The following is a 25260-nucleotide window of genomic DNA, read 5'->3' on the forward strand; positions in this document are numbered from 1 at the left end:
TAAATGTAAACTGACTTTTGGAAAAACCTCTAAAATATCTTCCTATTTATCACTTAATGACTCTCCTGCAAAGGCCCAGCTAACAACAGTTCAGGGTGAAAACCATTTATCACAAATTTCCAGAGAGGGTCTCCACTGATGGCCACCTTGGTGCTCACTGCACATGGCCTCACCTCCAGATACTGGCCAACACAGAAGGCATGCATTGACTCCCGTGTGTCTTCAAACTGCAGGGCAGCTTCCAAAGCTACCACTGGGTCTTCCCCTACAAACTGAGCTGAAACAAAAGAGACAGAAGCGACATGACTTCAGTACATTTCCCTAGTCATTAATTGTAGAAATGGTAAGTAGGAAACAGACTAGTCAAATTAACTTCAAAGTGAGGGTTACCAAACTAAAACAATCTCTCCCCCTCTCCCAGGGATCCCTGGGCCAACTCAGAACTTGGGACGAGTTCCAATCAGTGTTGGAACAAGAAATGCACAATGGTGAGAAATTCTTCAAATGTGCCTGAATTTGGTGTGATGGGACAGACACCAAGGTCACAGACAGATTAAAAGGTATGTGGGCTGGAGCAGTGCTGTACTGCTCATTTAAAAGCCAAATGCTGTGCTTGAAATGACACATGCTACAACTTCTAACCATAAAGTAAAAAGCGAGGCCTTACCAAGAATACTATTTCCTGTCAATGACTGGGTCTGGAAGTCCTTTATGTCATACACTTTCCCATCGATCACAGTCCAGAAGCCTCCATCTTTATTGTGGTTCTCCAAATCAGCTTTGCGTATAAGTGTCACTTCCTCATTATTTCTACAGTTTTGACCTGTAAAAAATGACTCTGTGTATAGAGAAATCAAAATCAATGAATCAATAGATCAATAGATAAAATGACTAGAACAAATCATGTGAAAGAACTACGGGGGGAAACAGACAAATCCATGATCACAATGGGAAATTAACATGCCTCTTACTGTAACTAACACCACAAATGAGCAATCAGCAAGGGTACTGAATGATTTAAAAACAAAAACAAAAACAAAAACACCACACAAGCAGCATGAACAATGAGTCTGGCCATATACCAAGCATTACAGCAAACCTCAAAAATTTCAAAGAAGTTAAGTTATAGAACATGTATGCTGACTACAATGTAGTTAAATTAGAAATAGGTAACAAAAAATATAAAATAAAAATCTCTACATATTTGAAAATCATGAAATATATTTATAAGTCACCCCAAATTCCCAGAGAAAAATGACTATGGAAATTAGAAAATCCAATGAAATGAATAATACTGAAAACACTACATATAAACACTTGTGACACAAAGCTCAGTGTATGTTTGAGGGCATATACTTTAAAATGTACGTATTAGGGAAAAAAGCTAAAAAAAAGTTAATAAATATAAAAATCAATAAAGTGCAATGAGTTTCTTAGGATACTCAAAAAAAGAAAACCTCATTGATCAGCTTTGGAAGTAGTAAGACACAAACTCAACATTATGAAAAATGGTTGAAGTAGGGGTGGGGGTACGAAGCAAGCTAGGATCATATCCCTCCTGTGCAAACTGTACCTTGTGCTACCCAACAGCTGAGGGCAAGGTGGCTGGGGGACTGTACAGAGGCTACACTATACATGAACTCTGCGGTCCATCTGAACAGAGCTGAAGGTGGGATCACCAGCATCACAGGCCTCTGAGTTGATGAAACAGAAAGCACCCAGCACGACCCTGGACACACTCTGACCCACCAAAAGTGAACCCAAGTCTCGTCAAGCCTATACATATAATCAGCAGTTTAGAGAAAATGTAACTAACACAAGACGTTAAGACTAGAAGAAGAGAATGCAATTAACCAAGTTCAAAAAATGTGAAATTCTCCAAAATAAACGTCCTACTTCTTTGAAAAATAAACAGGACAACCAAAGAAAGGGAGAGGACAGCCTAGAGAGATGTTGTTAGGGGAGAAAACGAGACTAGAAGCATTAATCACCCAACTACAACATGCAGAACTTGTTTAGAACCTGATTCAAAGTAACGACTAATAAAAATGAATTTTTAGATTATCATGGAAAATTGAACATGAACTATCTGTTAGTTTAAGAAATCACTGATAATCTTAGACAGGATAATGATATTGTGGCTTGATTCCCCCAAAAGAGTTCTTATCATTAATAGGTAAAGTGTGCTAAGATGTTTTAAAGACAGAAATATGCTTCAAAATAATTCAATCAATCAGAGAGAAAAATGTGGGAGCACTTGGAGAATGTGAATACTTGTTAATCCACGTTCATTGTATTATTCTCTCTACTTTTATGTTTGTTAGAAATTTTTCACAATAAACATACTACAAAAATATAAGTATACTAACAAGCATCTTATCTCAAAGAGTTTAAAAAATATCCGATTAAACCCAAAAAAAGAAGAAAAGAAAAAATAAATAACAGAATGGGACCAGCAGAATGACAGACATTTAGAGCAACAGAATAGAACAGAAAGCTCAGAAACATCCTCAAAATATTTATCACATGATTTTTGATAAGAGTGCCAAGAACATTCAATAGAGAAAAGACAGTCTTTCCAACAAATGGTGCTGGGAAAACTGAATATTCAATTGTAGATGAATCAAGTTGGACCCTTACCTTTCACCATATACAAAAATTCACTCAAAATAGATCAAAGACCTAAAGGTAAGAGCTAAAACTATGCAGCATAAAACTCCTAGAAGAAAACATGGGAGAAAGCTTCATGACATTGGATTTGGCAATCATTTCTTGGACAACACAACAAAAGCACAGGCAAAAATAAGGAAAACAGATGGGTTGGACTTTGTCAAAAATAAACATCAAAGGACACTATCAACAGAGTGACAAGGCAACCCACAGAAGGGGAAAAAAATATTTGCATATTATATATATCCAGAATACATAATAATCTCCTACAACTCAACAATAACAACAAAAAACCTAATTCAAAAATAGGAAAAAGACTTAAAAAGACTTTTCTTCAAGGATATGCAAATGCCCAATAAGCACATATGGAGATGCACAGCATCACTAATCACTAGGGAAAAATCAAATCAAAACTACAGTATAACACCACTTCATCCTAACAGGACAGCTATTACAAAAACAGAAACAAAAAAAACGAGTGTTGCCAAGCAGATGGAGAAATTAAAACCCTTCCTTGTGCCTTGCCTACAGGAATATAAAATGGCACACCTGCTGTGAAGAACAGTTTGGCAATTCCCTAAGAAATTAAGCATGGGATTATCACCTGACCCAGCAATCCCACTTTTGGCTATGTACCCAAAAGAAGTGCAAGCTGGGACTCAGCTATCTACACAGCCATGTTCACAGCAGCAGTTGTCACAACAGCCAAAAGGTGGAAACAGATGCAGGCAACGGGAGCCACCTGACTGAGACAAAGCTGGCACTCCAGACGGGAGACCAAGACAGCCCTTGAACCCAAAGGGACAAAAAGTGAAAAATAATGGCATGTGACCTCTTGGCCTTGAAGGTGGAACAGTGAGACCTGTCTGTGGAGATGGAGACCAGTGCCGTCACTGTGCAAACCTGGCCTTCTGTAGGGAAGCATGCCCTACAGACCACCAGGAAACAGACATGAGACGGTTTAGGATGATGAAGTTGTCGTGGGGCACGTGACTATCCGAGAAGCATGGCAAACACACAAGCCTGGAGAAGGGAACCTTGCAGGGACACAAGAGACGGTGTTCGGGAGGACTCTGCTTGAACGGTTTCCCCTGTGATGGGTCACAGAGTAGCTTTCAGTACTTCTGCAAATGTGTTACACTTCACAACGAAAAACGTTTTACAGTGAGTACATTTGAACTGCTGATCGAGTTATATGCCCTCAAACATATATATAGTGTACAGACCAAAGTAACAAATGATCATTTAAGTTCTCAGAAGTAGATGAATGATGCTGAAAATATTAGCTGTACTAAAAGATTTTTTAAAAAAACTATGCTCAATATCTTAAGGTTATTTTCCTCAGGACAACTGCCACTTCTTGTTTTAAGCTCCTATGTCATAAAAAATGGTAAAAGAAGAAGTCCACCTTGCTAGAGCTTTCCTACAAAATGAGAGTTGAACCACAACTTCAATTAATTCTGTGAGCCAAAGAAGTCATAACCACACATACAGAGCATGGTTACTTAGATTCAAAGTTCAGAACTTTGAGAAGACAAGGTTCATTCCCATTTGGTAAGCACTACTGGCAATGCGGGTGGGAAGTGCTCAGCTGACTGTGGGGATTCCATAGCTCATTACTGTGACAAACGCCAGTGAGTTCACAAAGTCCTCCCACACCACTGTCTGCCTCCAGAGGTGGACCAGATCTAACCACCTCCACAGTACCTTCTGGGAGACACCTCTCAAGAAAGTTTTCCAGAACTTTCTAAAATAATCCAATTTGGGATGTAACAACCAGTATTACTAAAAGAAAAAATTTCCTTAAATAAAACCCAAATCTCTTCTGATTTGGATTATCTTCAGTTTCCACTTACATGGCCATCAGTGAAAATGGCAAGTAACTGGTCTTCTTTTGCCAAATATTCTTACAAATGGAAAGGCAAGAAGAGGTTAGACTAGGACAAAGTTTTCCTCAGTGAAAGTCCTTTAAGATGCCATACCCATGATGCCGGGCCAGGCCAGCTCTTCGTGGTCGTCCCTTTCCTTTCCTGGTGCCAGGTGGTTGAACCGATCCAGGTGTTCCAACAGGCCACCAAGCAGAGGGACCGCTCCAGCCTCCTGCATGAGACCAGCATTTTTACTTAGCAGAAGCACTACAGAAACTACTAGTTCTGGAAGGAGAATACCTACATTTAAAAAGAAAAAAACAAAACAAAACAAAAAACATTTTAAGACTCAAACAAAAGTGTCTATTCTATAGAACCACTTTATAAGCTTGTGCTACATTTAAATTCTGATCAATCACAAAATAAGAAATGCTTGTCCTTTGGTATTTCTACAGGGTTATTTTATCTTTCATTTTGAAGGAAACAAATATAGGTATCAAACAGAACCACTTGAGTTACAAGAATACTTTTCAAAAACACTGTGTTTCAATACAAAAGTATTAGCTAGTCTTCAATTCAGAAAACCATTTTCAACTACATTTATCAGATAAAAGCACTCAATAATAATATTCTACTGTCACAGAATTAACTTGAAAAAACATTGGGGGTTTATTAAGGTCCTAAAAGCTGCAAATAATTCTTATGCTGCTGAAATAAAATATTACCATTAACCTCATTATTCAAGGGTTAATAATGGTGGTATGACTCTAAATCATTAACTGTATTTACACTGATATGACTCCCATACTAGGCTGCTTAACTACAGAACTGTCAGTAACTAAACCAAAGGAGGAAGGGCAACAGGACTAGACAATGCATGGAGTAAAGGCATGCAGTTTTATCAGGAGATGATAAATTTTACATCACATCAACCTCCAAGAGTAAATACATGTCCACAGGCAGGAAACAAGATAGGTACCCGTGAAGTCCCCTTCCACAATGCAGGCCACCTCTGCGAAGTGCCGCCAGCTGGTGGAAGCAATGCTGGCTGCCACGGGCAGTATATCGCCGATGTGTGTGCACAAAAGGGCTGTGTACTTCTTCAGCAAGGAACCGACCCCCATTAGTTCAGGACCTTGAGGAAAGAGTTGAGACAATTTCATTCTCACTGTTGAAATTACTTTGTAGACAGACTTAACTGTTCTGCTGTTCTGCTTTCATCTATACATCTTTTGCCCATGACAATTTCCTCGAACAGGAGCTATTAACCCTTACTTGGTCTTTGACTCCTTCTATATTACATAATTTGAGAAACAGTGAATTTGGTTATGTTGATTTTCATACACAGCACTACATAGTACCTAAAAACTTTGGGTAACAATACCACACTGAAGTCATAACTTAAGAGTTTTAACAGACTTACCATATGACCCAGTAATCCCACTCCTGGGCATATATCCAGAGGGAACCCTAATTCAAAAAGACACCTGCACCCCAATGTTCATAGCAGCACTATTTACAATAGCCAAGACATGGAAACAACACAAATGTCCACCAATAGATGACTGGATAAAGAAGTTGTGGTATATTTATACAATGGAATATTACTCAGCCATAAAAATGACAAAAGAATGCCATTTGCAGCAACATGGATGTCCCTGGAAAATGTCATTCTAAGTGAAGTAAGCCAGAAAGAGAAAGAAAAATACCGTATGATATCATTCATATGTGGAATCTTAGGGAAAAAAAAAGACAAATGAACATACATAAAACAGAAATAGACTCACAGATACTGACTGGTATATTTAAAATAGATAAACAAGTTTCTACTGTATAGCAATATATAGCAGGGAAATATATTCAGTAACTTGTAGTAGCTTACAGTGAAAAAGAATATGAAAATGAATATATGTATATTCATGCATAACTGAAGAATTCTGCTGTACACCAGAAATGGACACAACATTGTAAACTGACCATACCTCAATAAAAAAAAGTTTTAATACCTTATAGCCACATACAAATGTTTTCTAAGTCCATGTCTTAATGCCTGTAAATTACTTCCAGTGAACAAAGTTAGGCATTTTTCAGTCTCATAAAATCTACAACTTTTCCCCCTACATGGCTCTTAATAGCTGTTTAGTCCTTGTGACTTTACGGCTCTGAGATGGTCCTCTCTTTTAGACTGTAAGTTTACCTATTTCAACCTGAAATTTTCCATCAGCTACAAGTACCTAACGATTTTCAGGAAGTAACTAAGTTGTTTTAGAATAGACCAGCTACAAAAATACTAAGAGCAGCAGACCTCTCCATCCCTGACAGAGAGAGCCAGCCACCACCTTCAGGGCTTGTGGGAAGTACCCTCCCCTTCACACCCAGAACTGAGCACTTGCACATCATCCTATGTGAATCCCCGCAGGCACCATCAGGTATCATCCCAGCTCCACAGGTGAGCTGCCTACAGCCCCCAGAAGACTCAGCCCTGTGTCCAGCAGCTAATAAACCAGGGCTGTATCTGAGATTCACTCAGTCTTCCTCCAGCGGTGATGCCTTCCTCCTGCTACACTCAGCTAGCTTCCCAGGGTGACATACAAATAGTCTGTCACTATTTCATTACCACATTATGTCCACCTCCAACAGTCCCTAACTAACATCTGGAATAAGTTTGATAAATCTTCTATAAGACCAACTTGAACATACAAGTTGCTGTCTGTGATGGTTAAAGAATTTAAATGCTGGGGGGAGGGTGTAGCTCAGAGGTAGAGTGCATGCTTAGCATGCATGAGGTCATGGGTTCAATCCCCAGTACCTCCATTAAATGAAAAAAGTAAGTAAACCTAATTATCCCCCCATAAAAAAATAAAGAATTTAAATGTTAACACAATAAAATAAAAAATATTAATGCATCTAATACAGGAACGTTTGTCCAAAAAAAAGTGGATGCAAAATGAAGTCTCCCAAAATTGGTGCATCTAACAGTGTTAAGAACTACACATCTGGGCCATGCAGAACAGGCATGTCAAAAAGCCTAAATGAAAAAGCCAGAAATACACACAAGACACTTTAACATTTTAAGTAACTCACGAGAGGGGAGGCTATATAGCTCAGTGGTAGAATGCATGCTTAGCATGCACATGGTCCTGGGTTCAATCCCCAGGACCGCCATCAAATAAATAAACCTAATTACGCTAGCCCCTCCCAAAAAAAAGAAAGAAAAAAGAAAACTTAAGTAACTTACTAGAAATATCTGAAGTCTGACCAACACTTCCTCCCGGATAAAGTTTACTGATAAGTAAGCGCTGAAAACGCAGCAGCAAATCCAGTGACGCAGACCTTTCACGACTGTGCTGCTCAAAGTCTAGACATGAGGATATCCGACGGGCAACATCTTTCAATCTGGCGACTGTCTGAGAAGCAATGTTTCTATGCAGGGGAGAGAGGAATGCAAAGTTAAACAAGTTATGTCTGTTTAAAAAAAGGGGGAGGGTATTTAAAAATCACAACATAAACTCAAATCAGAAATAAAGCTCATACACCCAGGTGACCTACAGCTGGCTTCCCTCTCCAAACGTGTGCCAGGTGTGCCTGCAATGAGCACACCTCAGCCAAAACTAAGCAGTGGAGCTCAGAAGACACAAAAGACAGGAGGATACCCTCTGCTCTACAAATGTGCTTCTAAGAGCTGCAGTTTCTCCAACCTGATTTCCCAAGGAATAGAGTGCACGAAATGTCTCCAAAATCTCTTACATCTTTAGACTATTTTTCAACAACTGCATCAGCTAAGTCAACACACTGAGTCTCCTTCAGCCACAAACCCTTAAGGTAAGGAGTAAATGGTAAAGCTGACCAAAGGATGGGGCACATTATCTACACTATGAAAAGCGCCTGGATCATAGCATCCTGTTAGTCAGAAAGCTGCGGACGTGTTCTCTATTTTCCAAAAGTGTTTAAGGTGCTGTGTCCCTCCATATTTCAGTTTTTGTTTTGTGTTTTCCAAAGAAGTACATCTTCATTATACACCTGCTTTGGAGCCAGCTCCTCCCTGTGGGCCAGAGGGACCGAAAGTAAAGAGGAAAGTTCAGAAGACAGTGTGTGAGGCGGGTCTAGAGAGTGCTGTCCAACAGGAAAGTGCTGCCAGGGAGTCACCTGTGTAATTTAAAATGTTCGACCAGTCACATACATTAAGATGAAAAGAACATGAAAAAATCAGTACTAATATTGTATTTACTCCAGTGTAGTGAAAATATTATCACTTCAACATAAAACCAATTTAAAAAGTACTTAAGTGTTTATATTAGTCTTCCCATACACAGTCTTCAAAAGCCATTGTCGTTTCGTACAGATAGCACAACTCAATTTGGGCAACTAAATTTTCACTGAAAGTAACGTGATGTACACTCAAGACTCATAAAAAAGGCAGAGCTGAAAAGGTAAATTCATATGGCCAACTTCTTCCAACATGTAAGTTTTCTAATAGCTGAATTAGGTCCCAGTTTTCAAATCTGAATTTTAACTACTCGAAGTAAAAACTCAGTGTCTCAGCTACACTAGACACATTTCAAGTGTTCATCAGGCCAACGTGGCAAGTGGTTTCCAGGTGCGGGCAGGTAAGATGATCAGATGTCTCTACACACCCAGGGAACTTATTTAAGCAGAGGAGCAGGAGACCTGGCCCCTCATGAGAACAGTAACTTGTTACAGAACCAAGGACAGGGAACCCAGAATTCTCTCTCTGCCAGTGAGGCCAGAGGGCCTGGACACTGCCTCCTTGGAGAAAGAAGGGGCAGCTGACCTCAGGAAAGCACTTCTTTGAAATACATGCTTTTTTTGCTTTAGAACTTTTACCTTTCAATTCCAAAGCACTCAATGTCCATTTTTTCACTTGATCCTTAATTAACTCTGCAACATGAACACTGCTTGTTACTACTCCCAGTTGCCAAACTGGGCAGAGTTTCAGCTGCCGGCTTTATACAAACGGTCACAACTGACATTGTCTAGGAGCAATTCCCAAGCTCTCTTCACTACCACCAACTGCACTGAATTAATTCACTTTATTTCAAATCATTATACTGAAGATCAGAATGTGTGATTATCAATCAAAAAAACCCAATCATCATCAGATTAGAGGGGAAAAAATAGGAAAAAGGGCTTTTTAAATCAGCATGTACTAAAAAGCTATGCAAGGAACTAGCTCTAAAGCTTCCTCTTTTAAAAATTCACTGTGTGCCCAGTAAATTCTACTGTCCCCAGTTGTGGGGGGCAGGCTGCCCCATGCCAGTATATTACTCGCCACTGCTCTGGACTTGGGTGTCTGAGCCAACCCTCCAGGGCTCTCTTTCCTCTCTGTGTGAAAAATAAACCAGGAGCCAAGTTCACAAACAGCAGAGCTGTGTTACACAAAGGAGCAATCATTTTTCAGTGTCTAACAAATGCCTCTCGGAAACCACCTTGCATTTTCACTCTTTGTGGACGAGGTCTGACTACTTCAGCCCTTGTCTAGGTCGGCGTCTGTTTACACTCTTGACTGGGACGCTTACCTCCTCCTGATCAGTCCCTTCAAAAATAACCCTCACCATTCTTTTGTTTACTTCCACTTGTAAAAGTTGTCTTACAAATATATATCTATGATCTACAGAATGAGGCAATGACGTGACCAGTTTAAAACAAAATGAACTTACCATGGTGATTTCCATTTCTATCTATATGCTTACTAATGAGGGCAGGAATCCTTCTCTGTTTACCACACACTTTTCTCTGGTGTGAAAACCTTCAGAACCTCCAGTTCTACCTCACATACGCTAACCTCCGCTCTCACCTGTATTTAGGAGCCTGCTCTCTCCCCTAAAGCCTACCCTAGGTATTTTTTAGAGTATTTTCTCAACAACCACACACATTTTTGAGAAGATCCCAGCATTACATCTACCTTAATATGAAAACCAATCATCCTCCCATTAAAATGTACCTCCTGCTATTTACCTAAGAAGCTGTTGTATGAGTTGAACCAGAGGCAAACACTGTTTTCCAGAAGATTCATAGATCCCCGTATTAATAAGATCTTTATCCAGTGGAGTCCTACTTCTGTGAAATGTCGAGGCATTCACTTCCTGTTCATCAATTTCTTTTTCCTTCTGCGCTTCTTTTTTGGCTTCAATATCCTGTAATTCGTGAAACAGAAAACAGAAACTGGTTACCAGTTATCTCAGCAGCAGGTGTGAATCCTGCACTGAGCCCTAATCCCACAGCCTGCTTGTGCTCTGACTCCCACCACTGGTGACACTGGCCCATATCCACCTGTCAGAAATCACACTGCTCAGTTTCTAAACAATTTGTCCTACGAACCCAGTGTCCAAGCGGCCAGTGCTGATGGTCTCCAGCCTCCTTCAGTGAAGTTCCTTAACTCTTTACCCCTGCTGTGATCACCTAGGCAGGGTCTATCTGTTTTGTAAACATGAAGCAATAACCCTCAAAATAAGGGGATATATGCCTAAGCCAGGTATCTGATACAAGACGTCCAAAATACAGAAAGAATTCTTACAACTTGACAACTGAAAGGTAAAATAACCCAACTTAAAAACAAGCAAAAAAAAATTTGAATAGATATATCATCAAAGAAGACATGCAAATGGCTAACAAGCACACGAAGAGATGCTAAACACCACTAGTCATCAAGGAAACCACGTCTGCTAGGACAGCTATCATTAAAAAACAGATGAACAGCAGCAAGCATTGGCAAGGATGCAGAGAAGCTGGAACCCTCACACAATGCTACTGGGAATGTGAAATGGTACAGCCACTTAAGAAAACAGTCTGGCCATTCCTCGAAATGTTAAACATAGAGTCACCATAAAACTCGGCAACTCCACTCCTAGGCATATGCCCATAAGAAATAAAAACTTACATCCACACAAAAACCTGTACCTGAATGTTCACAGCTGCATTATTCATAACAAAAGAGGGACCAGCCCACATGTCCATCAGCTGATGAATGGATAACAAAAGTGCTATATCCATACAATGGAACATTGCTTAGGAATTTTAACAAAATGAAGTACAACACGGATGCTACAACCTGGCCGAACTTTGAAAACACAAAGGGCCACATACAGTACAAATCCACTTATATGAAATGTCCAGAACAGGGAGAAAGTAGACTGGTGGTTGCCAGTGGCTTGGAGGAGTGGGAATGGAGATTGACTGTTAAAGGGCACAGAGTTTCTTTTAGGAGTGATGAAAACGTTCTGAAATTAGTGGTGATGATGGTTACATGACTTTGTGACTATATAAAGAAATCACTAACTCATACACTTTAAAAGACAGAACTTTATAGTAGGTGAATTATATCTTGATAAAGCTATTGTTTTTTTAAAAATGTAAAGGAGGTATCTGTTGCCAATCAATGCAATCAATATTCCTGAGGACCTACCAAGTATTGTTCTAGTTATAAAATTTACTCTGAAAAAGCAAACAAGTTCTTTCCTTCTGGGCTTTATTTCCTAATGGCAAAAGCCAGAACAGTTTGATAGAAAACAAATTTATGGCTACCAGAGGGAGAAGGGGGTGGGAAGGGATAAATTGGGAGTTGGAGATTTGCAGATAGTAACTACTATGCATAAAATAGATAAACAACAAGTTCATGCTGTATATAGCACTGGGAACTATATTCAATATCTTATAGTAACCTATGGTGAAAAGAATATGAAAACAAATCTATGTATGTTCATGTATGACTGAAGCATTGTGCTGGACACCAGAAATTGACACAACACTGTAAGCCGACTATACTTCAACAACAAGTCAGAACCGTCTAAATACAGACAGCCCTCCCCACCCTGAGGGGCGTGGGCATGCAGACCGTGACTGATGCCAGGACTGGAACTGTGCCACCCACTCTAAAGGATAAAAAGGCAACACGGATCACAGTTTTAAAATGCATGTGCTTTTGACCCAATTTCATTTCTAGAACTTTTTCCTAATAATCATTCTTATACTCAATGAGTTATAATCTACATGAATACAGTTAAAATTTATGGTAGTAAAAATATCTAAAACCTAAATGATCAATAGAAAATTATTTTTTTTTAAAAAAGTGGCTCCCTTTCCATACGACAGACTTCCCCAAAGCAACAGAACAAATGGACATAGCAGTAGAATATTCAACATACAAGACACGGCAACCTGATGGGTGAAAAGGATGCAGGTCACTGGGACCAGCTCTGGCACCACAGGCAGTATCATTAGCAAACATCTGCACTTTTGAAAGTCTGGAAGACGGTACACCAAAAATATTAACAATGATTATTCCTAAATGATGAGGGGTTTTGTTTATGCCTTTCTGTAGCTTCCAAACATTTTCAGTTTCAAGTAAATGGCCTTTTGGCTATTTTTTAGGCACCTTTATTATGATCAGAGGGATCACATATCTCTATAGCCTTCCTCCCGCTCCCGAGTCCCGCTCTCCAGCAGGAAGCACAGAATAAACATAAGTGCTAACTAAATTAACAGGTTCTAAAAATACTGCTTGGGTCATGTCAAGGTTACCATCTGGCCCACGTGTGGACCGCCTCTGCCCGTTTGCAGTCACTGCCCCATCAGGCGAGCTGTCACACAGAGCCATGTGGGGCACAGGGAGATGGCAGAGGCTTGGAGTCAGCAAACCTGCCACTCACTAGTCAGGACACCTCAGCAAATCTGTGGTGCTCCTGTCCACATCTACAAAATGGAATTTTAAGACAGCTTTTCCCACTCGACACAGTGGACTAGGTTAGAAGAGAAAAAAAGTAAAGTACCCAGCACAGGTCCCTGAAAATAACAAGGTGCACAAAGAATGACTGTTGCTACCAACATCATTACGTATATGATTTCCTCTGATTGTTTTTCAATTTAATCAAAGTATATTTTCAAAAATATTTCTAATATACTCACTCCGTCTAATTTTAGCAGTGTAAGGTTTTAAATCGAAAACTATTACAACACGCAGAGTAACAAAAGAAGCTATGGTGGCCAATTAGCACATGCAAATACAAACTAACATGCCACCCTGGCCCCGGAGTAGCTAAAGCTAAGAAGATGCCTAATGTTGATGAGGTCGAGGGCTGGAACGCTCACAAAGGCTGGTTCCAATGTAAACGGCACAACCACTTTGGGAAACTGTAACCACATGCTCACCCTAGGGTCCGGCAAGTTCTAATTCAAAGTATTTACCCAATAGAAAAACTTGCATATGCAAAATACACAGCATGATCATTAGCAATTTCACGGAGTCAAAATCATCAAATGTCTATCAGCAGGAGAATGGACAGACCAGCAGTGCTATAACCATACAGTGGAACACTGCTCAGCCGCAGAACCAATACACCCAACATAGATGAATCTGAAAGTCATTATCAAGGCAAAATAAAGTTGACATGAACGAGTACATACTGTATGATTGCATTTACATGACATTCGGAACTGGCAAAACTGACACCAACTGAGGGAGGCAGGACAGTGTCCTGGTTTCAAATGCAAGGGGGCACAAAGGCACTTTCTGGGGAGACCCGAAAGAGCTCATATTACGCTTAGGGTATCTATCAAATTCATTTAAACAGACAGTTGAAGTGGGTGCATTTTTTCAAATTAGTAACAATATTTTTGAAGCCATTTAAGATAAAAGAGTTTTAATTACAGGAATATTTGGATGTTACTAAAAGTCTTGCTGGTGTTTCAGTTTTTAATAATTCTGGCAAAAGGCTGTTATTTCTTCACGAGTACGAATACAGCGCACAGTGTCTCCATCTCAGCTCACTGGCAGGTAAGATCACCTCCGTCGGCTCACGTACCTGGATTTCTGCAGTGATGGCTGCATTTAAGGCAGACTCTAAGCCTCCATCAGCCATCAGGCTGCCCACGAGAAGATCGATCATGAATCGCCGCCCTGGACTGATGTTAACTTCATTGCCAGATACTGGAAAACGGAAAGTGATGTTTGCCAATGTGAGGTAAGCCCCCTCCCCTCCCTGGTAGCCCCTCCTGTGCCCACCTTTCCAGCCCAGCCCAGCCCACCATGCCCCTGCTCCGAGCCCAAGCCCACCTGCGCAGGGCAGCAGGGCAGAGAGCGCCCGGGCCCGCTCCTCGGCGGTGGGTAGCAGCACCGACCAGCCGCTCTGCAGCACAGCCTGGGCAGCCGCCTGCACAGTGGCCAGTACACCCGCACTGCTGGCCAGGGCCACCACCGTCTGCTTCAGGCTGTTGAGGAGGACGCTGCCCAGACCTAAACCAAGGAATTCCGGGTCAACCTGGTGACTAATGGCAGCATGCAACTGAAAGGAGAAAAACAGTTTTCACTTAGAAGCCCTAAAAACCAGTGCTTTGCAAATCTTACTAAAGATGAAATAGTACCTCAAATTGAGTTTTATTCAAATAATAAGGGAAAAGAACTCCTAGAATATGTATTATTTTTAACTAGATTAAAACATGTTTACCCACAGTAGTTAAGAATCCATGGTAAAGGTATTTTGTAAGAGGGATTTTGTAAACCCAACAATAAGTACACACATGGAAAAGCTCCAAGATCAACAAAGACGTTAAACCACGTGGAAACAGCAACCTCCACCCGCCCCCCAACCATCTGCACCAAACACAGAAACAGTGACTATAATGTAACCAAAGAGCTGCTTTAAAATTATATAGCCAGGCTGAGGGTACACAAGGAAATGCCTCAAAGGCCAGACCAGAGCTCACCCACACAGCGGGAGCCCAGGGGTTCTGGGCTCTGAGAGCAGATGAAAGCCTTTTGGGACACAAAATGCCAAGACAGCCCACTGAACCTGCGCGTCCTGCAGAAGGCGGGGAGGCCACCTGCCTGTCAGCCACCAGGCCTGAGGCCAACACCACTGCCCACACAAGGCTCTGGGCACAAAGAGACCCCACAGGAAATCAGAGACCCGGCCTGCCTTGTGAGCAGGTGTGAAATCAAATTTATACCACCTGGCGGGGGGGGGGGTAGAGTGCAAGGTCCTGGGTCACTCCCCAGTACCTCCAGTTAAAAAAAAAATATACCAATCATCCAGGTATGGATATCACAAGTCAAGAGCTGAACAATATCACGGTGAAGAAGAATGCAACAATGAATATGTGTTATGTTCATGTGTACCTGAAAAATTGTACACTGGAAATTGACACAACATTGTAAACTGACTATAACTCAATAAACTAAAATTTTTTTAAAGTTAAAAAAAGAAAAAGAACTGAACAATAAAACTCATCTAGAGGCCAAGGAACTCATGGAACCTCAGGGACACAAATATAAACTGCCCTCTAAGGACATCTCCACAGTCAAGAGCAAAAGGATATTCCACAAACCTTCTCCTGAAAGTGGCCTCATGGTCAGAACAAGCCACACTAGGTCACCACGTGGAAGAGGTCCAGACAGATTAAGAGGCAAAACACATGCCCCAAAAGATGTCCGCAATAAAAAAAACTTGGAATGAACCCACAAAATAAGTAAACGTTCTTAGAGATCAAGGAAAAAACCCAAAAGATAAGACTATAATGAGCAAAATGAAAGCCTTGGAAAACACCAAAAACATAAATTCTGACAATGAAAAAAAACAGCTACAGGAATAAAAACCTCAAGGCAGAGGTGTGAAGAGCCTGGGCCCCAAGTTCCAGCCCTAAACCCTGGGTACTTGGCACCCGACCTGGGTGACGTTTCTAAACTCTGTGCCCTCATCTGTGCAGTATGATGGAAGCTCCGCCCCCAGAGGGCTGGTCCAGGGATCTGATGAGTCAGTATGTGTGAAGCAGTGATCACAGAAGTGTGTTAAATGGACAATTCAAAAACATGGAACATTTAGCTAAAGGAAGGATTTGTGAATTGAGGAGAGCACTGAGTCATCCACCCAGAAGGCAGAATAGAAAGAATAAAAAAAATGAGCAGTAAAAAAGATAAAGAGATTTTAAAATACCAAGTAAGTTGTGATATTTGGGAAAATAAAATGAGAAAGTTCAACATACATTTAGTAGGACTTTTCCAAGGGGAAAAGTAGAAAGAAAAGGAGAGAGCAATCTGAATGGTGAATAATGAAGATTTTTCAAAACAGACACGTAATCTCAGATTGAGTGAGGGTCATAATCTCAAGTTATTCATACAAAAGTAAATCCTGAGCTAGACGTAATGAACGAAAATTATAAAACAAAGACAAAAATCTGAAAGGCTACCAAAGAGAAAGACAAATTAGCTATAAAGAAACATAATTGCACTAATATTTCTCATTGTCAACAATAAAGGTCAGAAGACAACAGAACATCTGTCTGTAGACAAAGTGCTGATAAAGTAACATGTACCCTTGCAGATACTGACTGATTTATATAAAATAGATAAACAAGTTTATACTGTATAGCACAGGGAAATATATACAAGATCCTGTAGTAGCTTATGGTGAAAAAGAATACGAAAATAAATTTATGTATATTCATGTATGACTGAAGAATTGTGCTGCACACCAGAAACTGACACAACATTGTAAACTAACCGTACCTCAATAAAAAAATAAATAAATAAATAACATTTACCCTAAAAAGCTAAGTCCATTAAATTATCTTAAGTAGTGTTGAAGCAAACAGAGTTTCCAGATGAAACTCACAGGTCTTAACGAAGAAACTTACTGAAGGAGGTACCCAGGAGGGAGGGGATATAAGTAGCAATGACAAAACAAACTGGTTTAATAAAAAAAAAAAAAAAAAAAAAAGACTATGTATCTGAGTGAGTATGGTCTCTTAAGAAATAACGATTATGATAATAATTAACTGAAGGAAAGTTTGAAAATTATTAATATATTTTACCAATCCTAAGAGGCATTTTTTCATGTCTTAACTCCAAAATCAGGATGTATCACATACATTGCAATTGGTAGCATTTTTCTTTTAAAAAGACACACACCAAAAAATAGAGTGCCTTGGATCTCATGTAATAAGCCTACTGAATAATTAAAGTACTGAAGGTGAAAGGGGAGTTAAAAGTTTAATGCATCCTATAACCCTTATATTTTTCAGGAAGAGAAGTACTAATTAACTTAACACTTCGTGGAATTAACAAATTTAATTTTTTATGACATGATTTATGTCCAGAAATTACACTTTAAAATTTAGGAATAATTAAAGGGACTTGAAAGGAAAAAAAACTAGAAACTTGATTAAAAGAGAAACAAATAAAATAATGAACAAACTTAAAACTAAATTCAAATATATTAGTAGTCACAATAATTGTAAAAGATTAAATTCACATACAGAATAAAGACTCTCAGATTGGATTCTTTTTAAGAATTGAGCTTTACAGAAAACTGAAAGACACAACTAAAACAGAGACCTAGGAAGACAGAATAAAGCAAAGGAAAAACATACAGCATCAGACAAATATGGACCGGATGGAATGGAGCCTAGGACATACACAAGGTCCCCACAGCACCAAGCCCAACAGCAATGTCTCTAGAAAGCCACGGGAAGCGACAAACAGCTGAGCGGACCCATGGCACGGACACTACACCCCTGTGTCCTGTTGAATGAGCTCCTGCAGAAAACCTCTGGGGAAGGGAGGGACTCTCCAAACTTCTGCCAGTTTCATTTTGCAAATGAACATTACATTGAGCTCTGCGCTTTTTGGAAGCCAAGGCCAAAAAGGAGGACATGATGGGTCACACAGAAACCCTTGCATTATAAAGGGGGAAAATGACCTTGCTGAGAAAAACTGTTCTCTTGACATTAAATCATAGGGTTTTATCATAAAGAAAAACATGATGATCAAAGATTTCTGCTACAGTTTTATTTAAAAAAAAAAAAAGGAAAAGGAAAACAATGTTGCAGCTTTTCTTTGACCTTTAACCTTAACCTTTCCTGCGAGGAAGTGGAGTTTCCTGAGTGAAGCTGTCCTCTCAGTCCAGAGGAGAGACTGACTACCACATCTAGCTGGTCTCTCCGTCACCTACTGTCTCACCCAGTCACTTCTTCACACACAGTGACAGTAAATTCAAGACTGACTCCCTGATGAATGCCAACATACTGATTATAGCAGTAATAACACAATCCATACACACACTTACCTGCATGCAGAGACTGACTCCCAGGATTAACAGAAGATAATTAGATTGATTTTTTTTAAGCCTCCGACACATTACATTTCATTATAATCTTACTTTAAATTTTTCATTAGCAGTTCATTTCAACAGGCTAAAACTCGTACCCTTTAATATGCATAAACATGATTACAAATACCTAAGACACTTATAAGGAGAGAAAGGGAAACATCAATACCTGAAGTCGTAGAAGATTCAGCGTTGCCACAGCCATACACTCTTTCTCTTGGGGTGGGGGCCAGTCGGCAGTGCCATCCATCCCCTCACTCACTTGCCGCAGCAGGAGGTCCAACTGCTCAAAAGTCATCGAGCATATGTCCACCACGAAAGGCACACGGAGGCCAATGGACCACTCAGAACAAGATGACCAAGCAAAACTCTACGGGAGAAACATAAAAACCTAAAATGAATCTACACATCCAGCTATCAGTCTGTTCCACAGGAGAGAGTCACCATTATGAAGGACAAAGATGCCTTGAATTACTACTTATTCACCTCTAATTGTCCCAAATGCACAAGCACTTTCACAGTGATCTAACTCACATACTAACCGCTTTTGATTTTCTCTCTTATTTCACTACCCCATCTCGTTTTGCCACCAATAGGTAAAAAGTTATTTAAAAATCTTTTCACTATCAAAATTAAACAATTCAGTAAGTTAAAATGGAATACTAAAAACTATCCAAATAAACCCAAAGTCAGGAAACAATAAAGGAAGAAGAGAGCAAGCAAAAAACAACGGTAGACATTACATTTAAATGGGCCTAAACATAACATAGACAGAGGTCACTAGAACGCAAGAAAAACAGAACTTAATTATATACTATCTACAAGAAATCTACCTTAAATATAAACGTAAAAAAAAGGCTTAGTAAAGGATGGAAAGTGGATATATTAATATTGGACAAAGTAGACTTCGGAAGAAGGACATTACCAGGTCTAAAAAGGGACATCATATAATGATGAAAGTGTCAATTCACAAAGAAAGCAGAATAATCAATGCCCCTAACAACAGAACTACAAAACACATGGAAGTAAAACATGATAGAAATAAAAGAGAAACAGATAAATCTACAAACATAGTTGAAAATATCAAAACTACCCTCCTAATAACAGAATAGTAGACAAAAATGAAGATTTAAAAGAAATGAACAAAACCCTCAACGAACAAGATCAAGTTGACATTTACAGAACACTTCACCCAAACAGCAGAATACACATTATTTTCAAGGCTGCAAGAACATTCACCATGATAAACCATATTCTGAGTCATAAAATAATTCTTAACTATTTAAAATACTTGAAGTCATGTAATGTTCTCAGAACATAATAAAATTAAGTTAGAAACCAATAACAGAAACTAGAAATCAATAAAAACAAAAGTAAATGTAAAAAACTGGAAATATCTCCAAGCACCTGGAAATTAAACAACAGGTTTCTATATTCCAATATTTCAGGTAGTAAAATATTGATTCTAACAAGGACCTACTGTACAGCACAGGGAACTTTATTCAGGATCTTGTAATAACCTATAATGGGAAAGAATCTGAAAAAAAATAAACATATATATGTATAACTGAATCATTTTGCTATACACCTGAAACAGTGTAAATCAGCTCTACTTCAATAAATTCAATATGATTCTAAATAGACTGCAAAGATCGGGAGTATAGGATAACTCCTACAGCAAATACATAAAGTTGAATGGAATACTAAAAAAAAAGTTCATATATCCCCCAAAAACACAAGAGAAAGAAAACAGAAAAACAAACAACAGAAAACAGACAAAAGCCAAACACTAAAATGGAAGACCTAAATCTATACATGTTAATAATTACAGTAAGTGTAATGACCTAAATATACCAATTAAAACACAGATTTGACAAGGATTTAAAAAAAAATAAAGACGCTACTATACATAACATCCAAAAAACTCATTATACATGAGACAGGCAAGATAAAAGTTAAAGACATAAATTTAACAAAACATGGACAAGACTTGTATGATGAAAAAACACTGATAAATGAAATCAAAGAAGATGCAAATAAATGTTTAGACAAACCATTTTCATGGATTAGAAGACTTAATATAGCAAAAATGTCAATTCTCCACAAACTGGTAACAGATTGAACATAATTCATATCAAAGTCCACACAAGATATTTTTGCAAATGTAGACAAGATTATTCTAAATTTTAATGAAAAGTCCAAAGGACAAGATAATAGAATTCTTACAATTTTTTCAAGTAAAAGGATGGAAAAGTTATAGTATGCAAGCATTAATTAAATGAAAATAAAACAAGTACCTGCATTAAAATCAGACAAAAGAGATTCAGAGCAAGGAAAAACAAGGATAAAGGGGGACACTGAATAACAACTGGAGGGTCCAAAATGTGTATGCTCTTAACAAAAGAGCTTCAAAATACATAAAACAAAAAATTGACAGACCCATCCTAAAATTCATATGGAAACTCAAAATACCCCAAATAATCAAAGTAATCTTGGAAAGGAAGAACAAGGTTGGAAGACTCACAATCCTTACTTCAAAACATACTACAAAGCTATAGAAATCAAAACAGTATGGTACTGGCATAAAGACAAACTTATAGACCAATGAAATAGAACAGATAGCCCAGAAATAAACACTTGTCTTTATGGTCAAATGATTTTCGACAAGTGCCAAAACCATCCAATAGGGAAAGAAACAACCTTTCTATAAACAGTGCTGGAAAAACGGCAGAAGAATCAAGTTGGAGCCTTACCTTATAACATATATAACAATTAATTCAAAATGGATCAAAGACCTAAACCTAAGAGCTAAAACTATAAAACTATTAGAAGACAAGACTGTGGGAAATCTACTACATGATGATGGATTTCTTGAATATGTATAACACCAAAAGCAGAGATAACAGAAGAAAAATGGAAACTTTTGTGCATCAAAGAATACTATGAACAGAATGAAAAGAAGACCAGAGAATGGGGGAAAACATTTGTAAATCATATACCTGATTTAAAAAAAAAAAAATCTAATTCAAAAATGGGCAAAGGACTTGAATACATTTCTCCAAAGAAGAAATACAAATGGTCAATAAGCACATTAAAAGATGTTCATCATCTTTCCATTACAGAAGAGCAAATAAAAACCACAATGTGATACCACTTCACACTCAGTTGTATGGCTTTAAAAAAAAGTGGAGGGGGAATAACCAATGTTGACAAGAATGTGGAGAATTTTAAACCCTTGTGCTTATCTGGTGGAAATGTAAAAATCAAGCAGTTATTAAGGAAAAAACAGTTAAGGCGGTCCCTCAAAGATTTAAACGTTAAAGATTAAAACACAATGATCCAGCAATTTCAGTACAAAGATAGAAGCAAAAGACAGAAAATCAGCAAGGATCTAGAACAACTGAATAATACCATCAGTGAACTAGATCTAAGTAACATTTATAGCACACATCACTCAACAATGGCAAAATATATCAACAGAAAAATACATACTCTTTTTAAGCACATACACAGAACGCTCACTAAGAACAAACGCATCACGAGACATAAAACATATTTATCAAATCTATGAGAACTGAAACCATATACAGTTCATTCTCTAACCACAATGAAATTAAACTAGAAATTAGTAACAGAAATGTAACAGAATGATCTCCAAACACTTTCAAATTAAACACTTAACAATTCGTAAGTCAAAGAGTAATTGTCAAGAGAAATTAGAAAATATTTTGAATTGAACAAAAATGAAAACATATCGAGATTTGTGGATGCAATTAAAGCACTCATTAGAGAAAAATTTATAGCATCAAGGGCTTATATATTACAAAAGAAGAAATGTCTAAAATCAACAACCGAAGCTTCCTCCTGAAGAAACTAAGAAAAGAATAAAGTGAACCCAAAGCAAGTTGAAGGGGAGGGGGAAAAAAAAACAGACAAGAGAAACATGTGAAATTGAAAGCAAAAGAACAAGGGGAAAATTAATGGAACTAAAAGCTAGTTCTCTGAAAAGATCAACAAACCTCTAGTAAAACTGGGAAAGAAAAAAAGACACAAATTACCAATTTCAGGAATGAGAGGAAGGGTATCACTGCAGACACAAAGACTTCAAAAAGTCAGCAAGAGAGCACCAAGAAGGAAAACTTCATACACAAAAATTAGACAACTTAGAAGAAATGGAATAATTTCTTGAGTGCCACATATCAGGACACCCCCTCACCCCAAGAAGAAATACTCTGAATGATTCTATATTAAAGAAACTGAATTTGTGGTTAAAAAACTTTTGAGAATCTCCAGGCTCAAGTGGATTCACAGAAGAACATTTATGGAAGAAATGACACTAATTCTATACAACCCCTTCTAGAAAACAGAAGAGGAAGAAACAACTTCCCAAAACTTTTTATGAGGCCAGTTTTACCCTGATAAAAAAAAGTCAGACAGGGCAGTATTTAAAAACCCACAAACTAATATCTCTGAAGAGCAATGACAGAAAAATCTTCACCAATGTATTAGCAAATAAATCCAGTAATGTATAAAAAGAATAATACACCATGGCCAAGTGGGGGTTATCACAGTAAAGCAAGGTTTGGTCAATATGTGAAAACCAACCATTGTATTATTCCACTATATAAACAGACTAAAGAAGAAAAACAATCATACCATTAGAGAAGAAAAAGCATTTGACCAAGTCTTAAGTCATTCAGGATTTAAAAAAAAAAAACCCTCTAAAAAGTAGGAATTAAAGGAAACTTCCTTAATTTAATAAGGCAACTACCAAAAACAAACAAACAAACCGATAGTTAACATCATAGTTAATGACGAAAGATGAATGCTTTCTGCCCAGGATCAAGAACAAGGCAAGGATGCACCCTCTCCCCACTCTCACTCAGTATCATACTGAAGCCCTAGCCAGTGTAATAAGGCAAGGGAAAGAAATAAAACACATACATATTGGAAAATAAGAAATGAAACTCTCTATATACAGACAGCAGAACTGTTTCTGAAGAAAATCCCAAGGAATCATAATGAAGCTCTTAGAACTAATAAGTGAGGTTAGTACCACTACAGGATACAAGGAACACACCCACAAGTCAATGGTATTTCTACACACTAGCAATGAATGACGATGGGAAACCAAAACTCTACAAGATACCCAACCAAGCTGTCTGCTCAGTACCTGGGCAGGTCCGCAGGCAATCCCGACTATGTGCTTGGTATCCAGCCCTGGCAGCGCAGTGGGTTCTGGCTTGGTCACACGCAAGGTGTCAAAGTGCTGGCACTGGTCGTTGCTCCCCCAGCTGTGGACCTCACTGTCCTCAGTCAGGGCCAGGCAGTGGGTGGAGCCTGCGGCCACGTCAATCACTTTCTTCCCTAGGAGGACAGAGAGATGCAGATACAGCTTCACGGCTGTGACTTCTGGTGCAACAGAAACATTCACTCTAGGCCACTCGGGTCAGAAGGCATTCAACGTCAACTTGGGGTTACTAAAACCCCTGCTGTGTTTTACTAGCTACAATGTATTGAGACCCACAGATCGCAAACAGAACAGTTCTAGGGTATGAAAAGGTCTGTTCATTATTCAGATTTTCATTCAGAAAAAGACGTTTATGTTCAATTAACTATTCCTATTCTCCTGTCTCAATGTATAATCATGCAAAATACACTTTTTTCAAAAAACTTCAACATTTTAGAGCAGTTTTAGGCTCACAGCAAAACTGAGAAGGCACAGAGATTCCCCATATACTCCCTACCCCAACACATGCTTAGCTTCCTGCCACTGTCAGCTGTTCACTTTTTACACACAGATGTCCAGCTGTTCCAACATCACTTGCTGAAATGACAATCTTTACTCCACTGTACAGCCTTACTCCTCTGTCAAAGATCAGTTAACTGTATTTATGTGGGTCTATTTCTGACCTCTCTTCTATTCCAATCATCTGTCTATATTTTAGCCAATAACATACTGTCTTGATCACTGTAGATTTGTATTGTTTTTTTAATATGTATTTTTATTGTAGTCAGTTTACAATGTTGTGTCAATTTCTGGCATACATCACAATACTTCAGTCATATAGGAACATACATATATTTGTTTTCATATTCTTCTTCATAAGTTACTACAAGATATTGAATATATTTCCCTGTGCTGTACAGTATAAACTTGTTGTTTATCTACTTCACGTATATTAGTTAGTATCTGCAAATCTAGAACTCCCAATTTATCCCTTCCCACTCCCTTCCCCCACTAGTAACCATGTTTGTTTTCTCTGTCTGTGAGTCTGTTTCTGTTCTGTAAATAAGTTTGTCTTTTTTTTTTTTTTTTAGATTCTACCTATAAGTGATCTTAGTATTTTTCTTCCTCTTTCTGGCTTACTTCACTTAGAATGACATTCTTCAGGTCCATCCATGTTACTGCAAATGGTATTTTATTCTTTTTTATGGCTAAGCAGTATTTCATTGTATAAATATATCACAACTTCTTTATCCAGTCATCTGCTGATGGACATTTAGGTTGTTTCCATGTCTCAGCTACTGTAAACAGTGCTGCTATGAACATGGGTCCATGTGTCTTTGAATTAAGGTTCCCTCTGGATATATGCCCAGGAGTG

At 38.6% G+C, this 25260-nt stretch overlaps 1 protein-coding gene across 4 annotated transcripts in view; it reads right to left on the minus strand.

The window, feature by feature from the left end:
* The window catches only part of HERC2 (HECT and RLD domain containing E3 ubiquitin protein ligase 2), a 176474-nt gene that overhangs the window by 96931 nt on the left and 54283 nt on the right, over positions 1-25260 (minus strand). For 3 of the 4 annotated variants that reach the window (XM_064484642.1, XM_064484643.1, XM_031451156.2), the window contains exons 16-25: positions 23829-24022; positions 18825-19025; positions 14608-14836; positions 14357-14481; positions 10515-10693; positions 7777-7961; positions 5518-5673; positions 4653-4838; positions 668-838; positions 174-277 (exon numbers count right to left, since the gene is read on the minus strand). In XM_064484642.1, coding sequence (XP_064340712.1) covers positions 174-277; positions 668-838; positions 4653-4838; positions 5518-5673; positions 7777-7961; positions 10515-10693; positions 14357-14481; positions 14608-14836; positions 18825-19025; positions 23829-24022 — 1730 coding nt within the window. The remainder of the gene's footprint in view (positions 1-173; positions 278-667; positions 839-4652; positions 4839-5517; positions 5674-7776; positions 7962-10514; positions 10694-14356; positions 14482-14607; positions 14837-18824; positions 19026-23828; positions 24023-25260) is intronic. The other variant, XM_064484644.1, reaches the window with a different exon arrangement.

The sequence above is a fragment of the Camelus dromedarius genome, chromosome 4 (assembly GCF_036321535.1).
Source record: "Camelus dromedarius isolate mCamDro1 chromosome 4, mCamDro1.pat, whole genome shotgun sequence".
Classification (NCBI taxonomy): Eukaryota; Metazoa; Chordata; class Mammalia; order Artiodactyla; family Camelidae; genus Camelus; species Camelus dromedarius.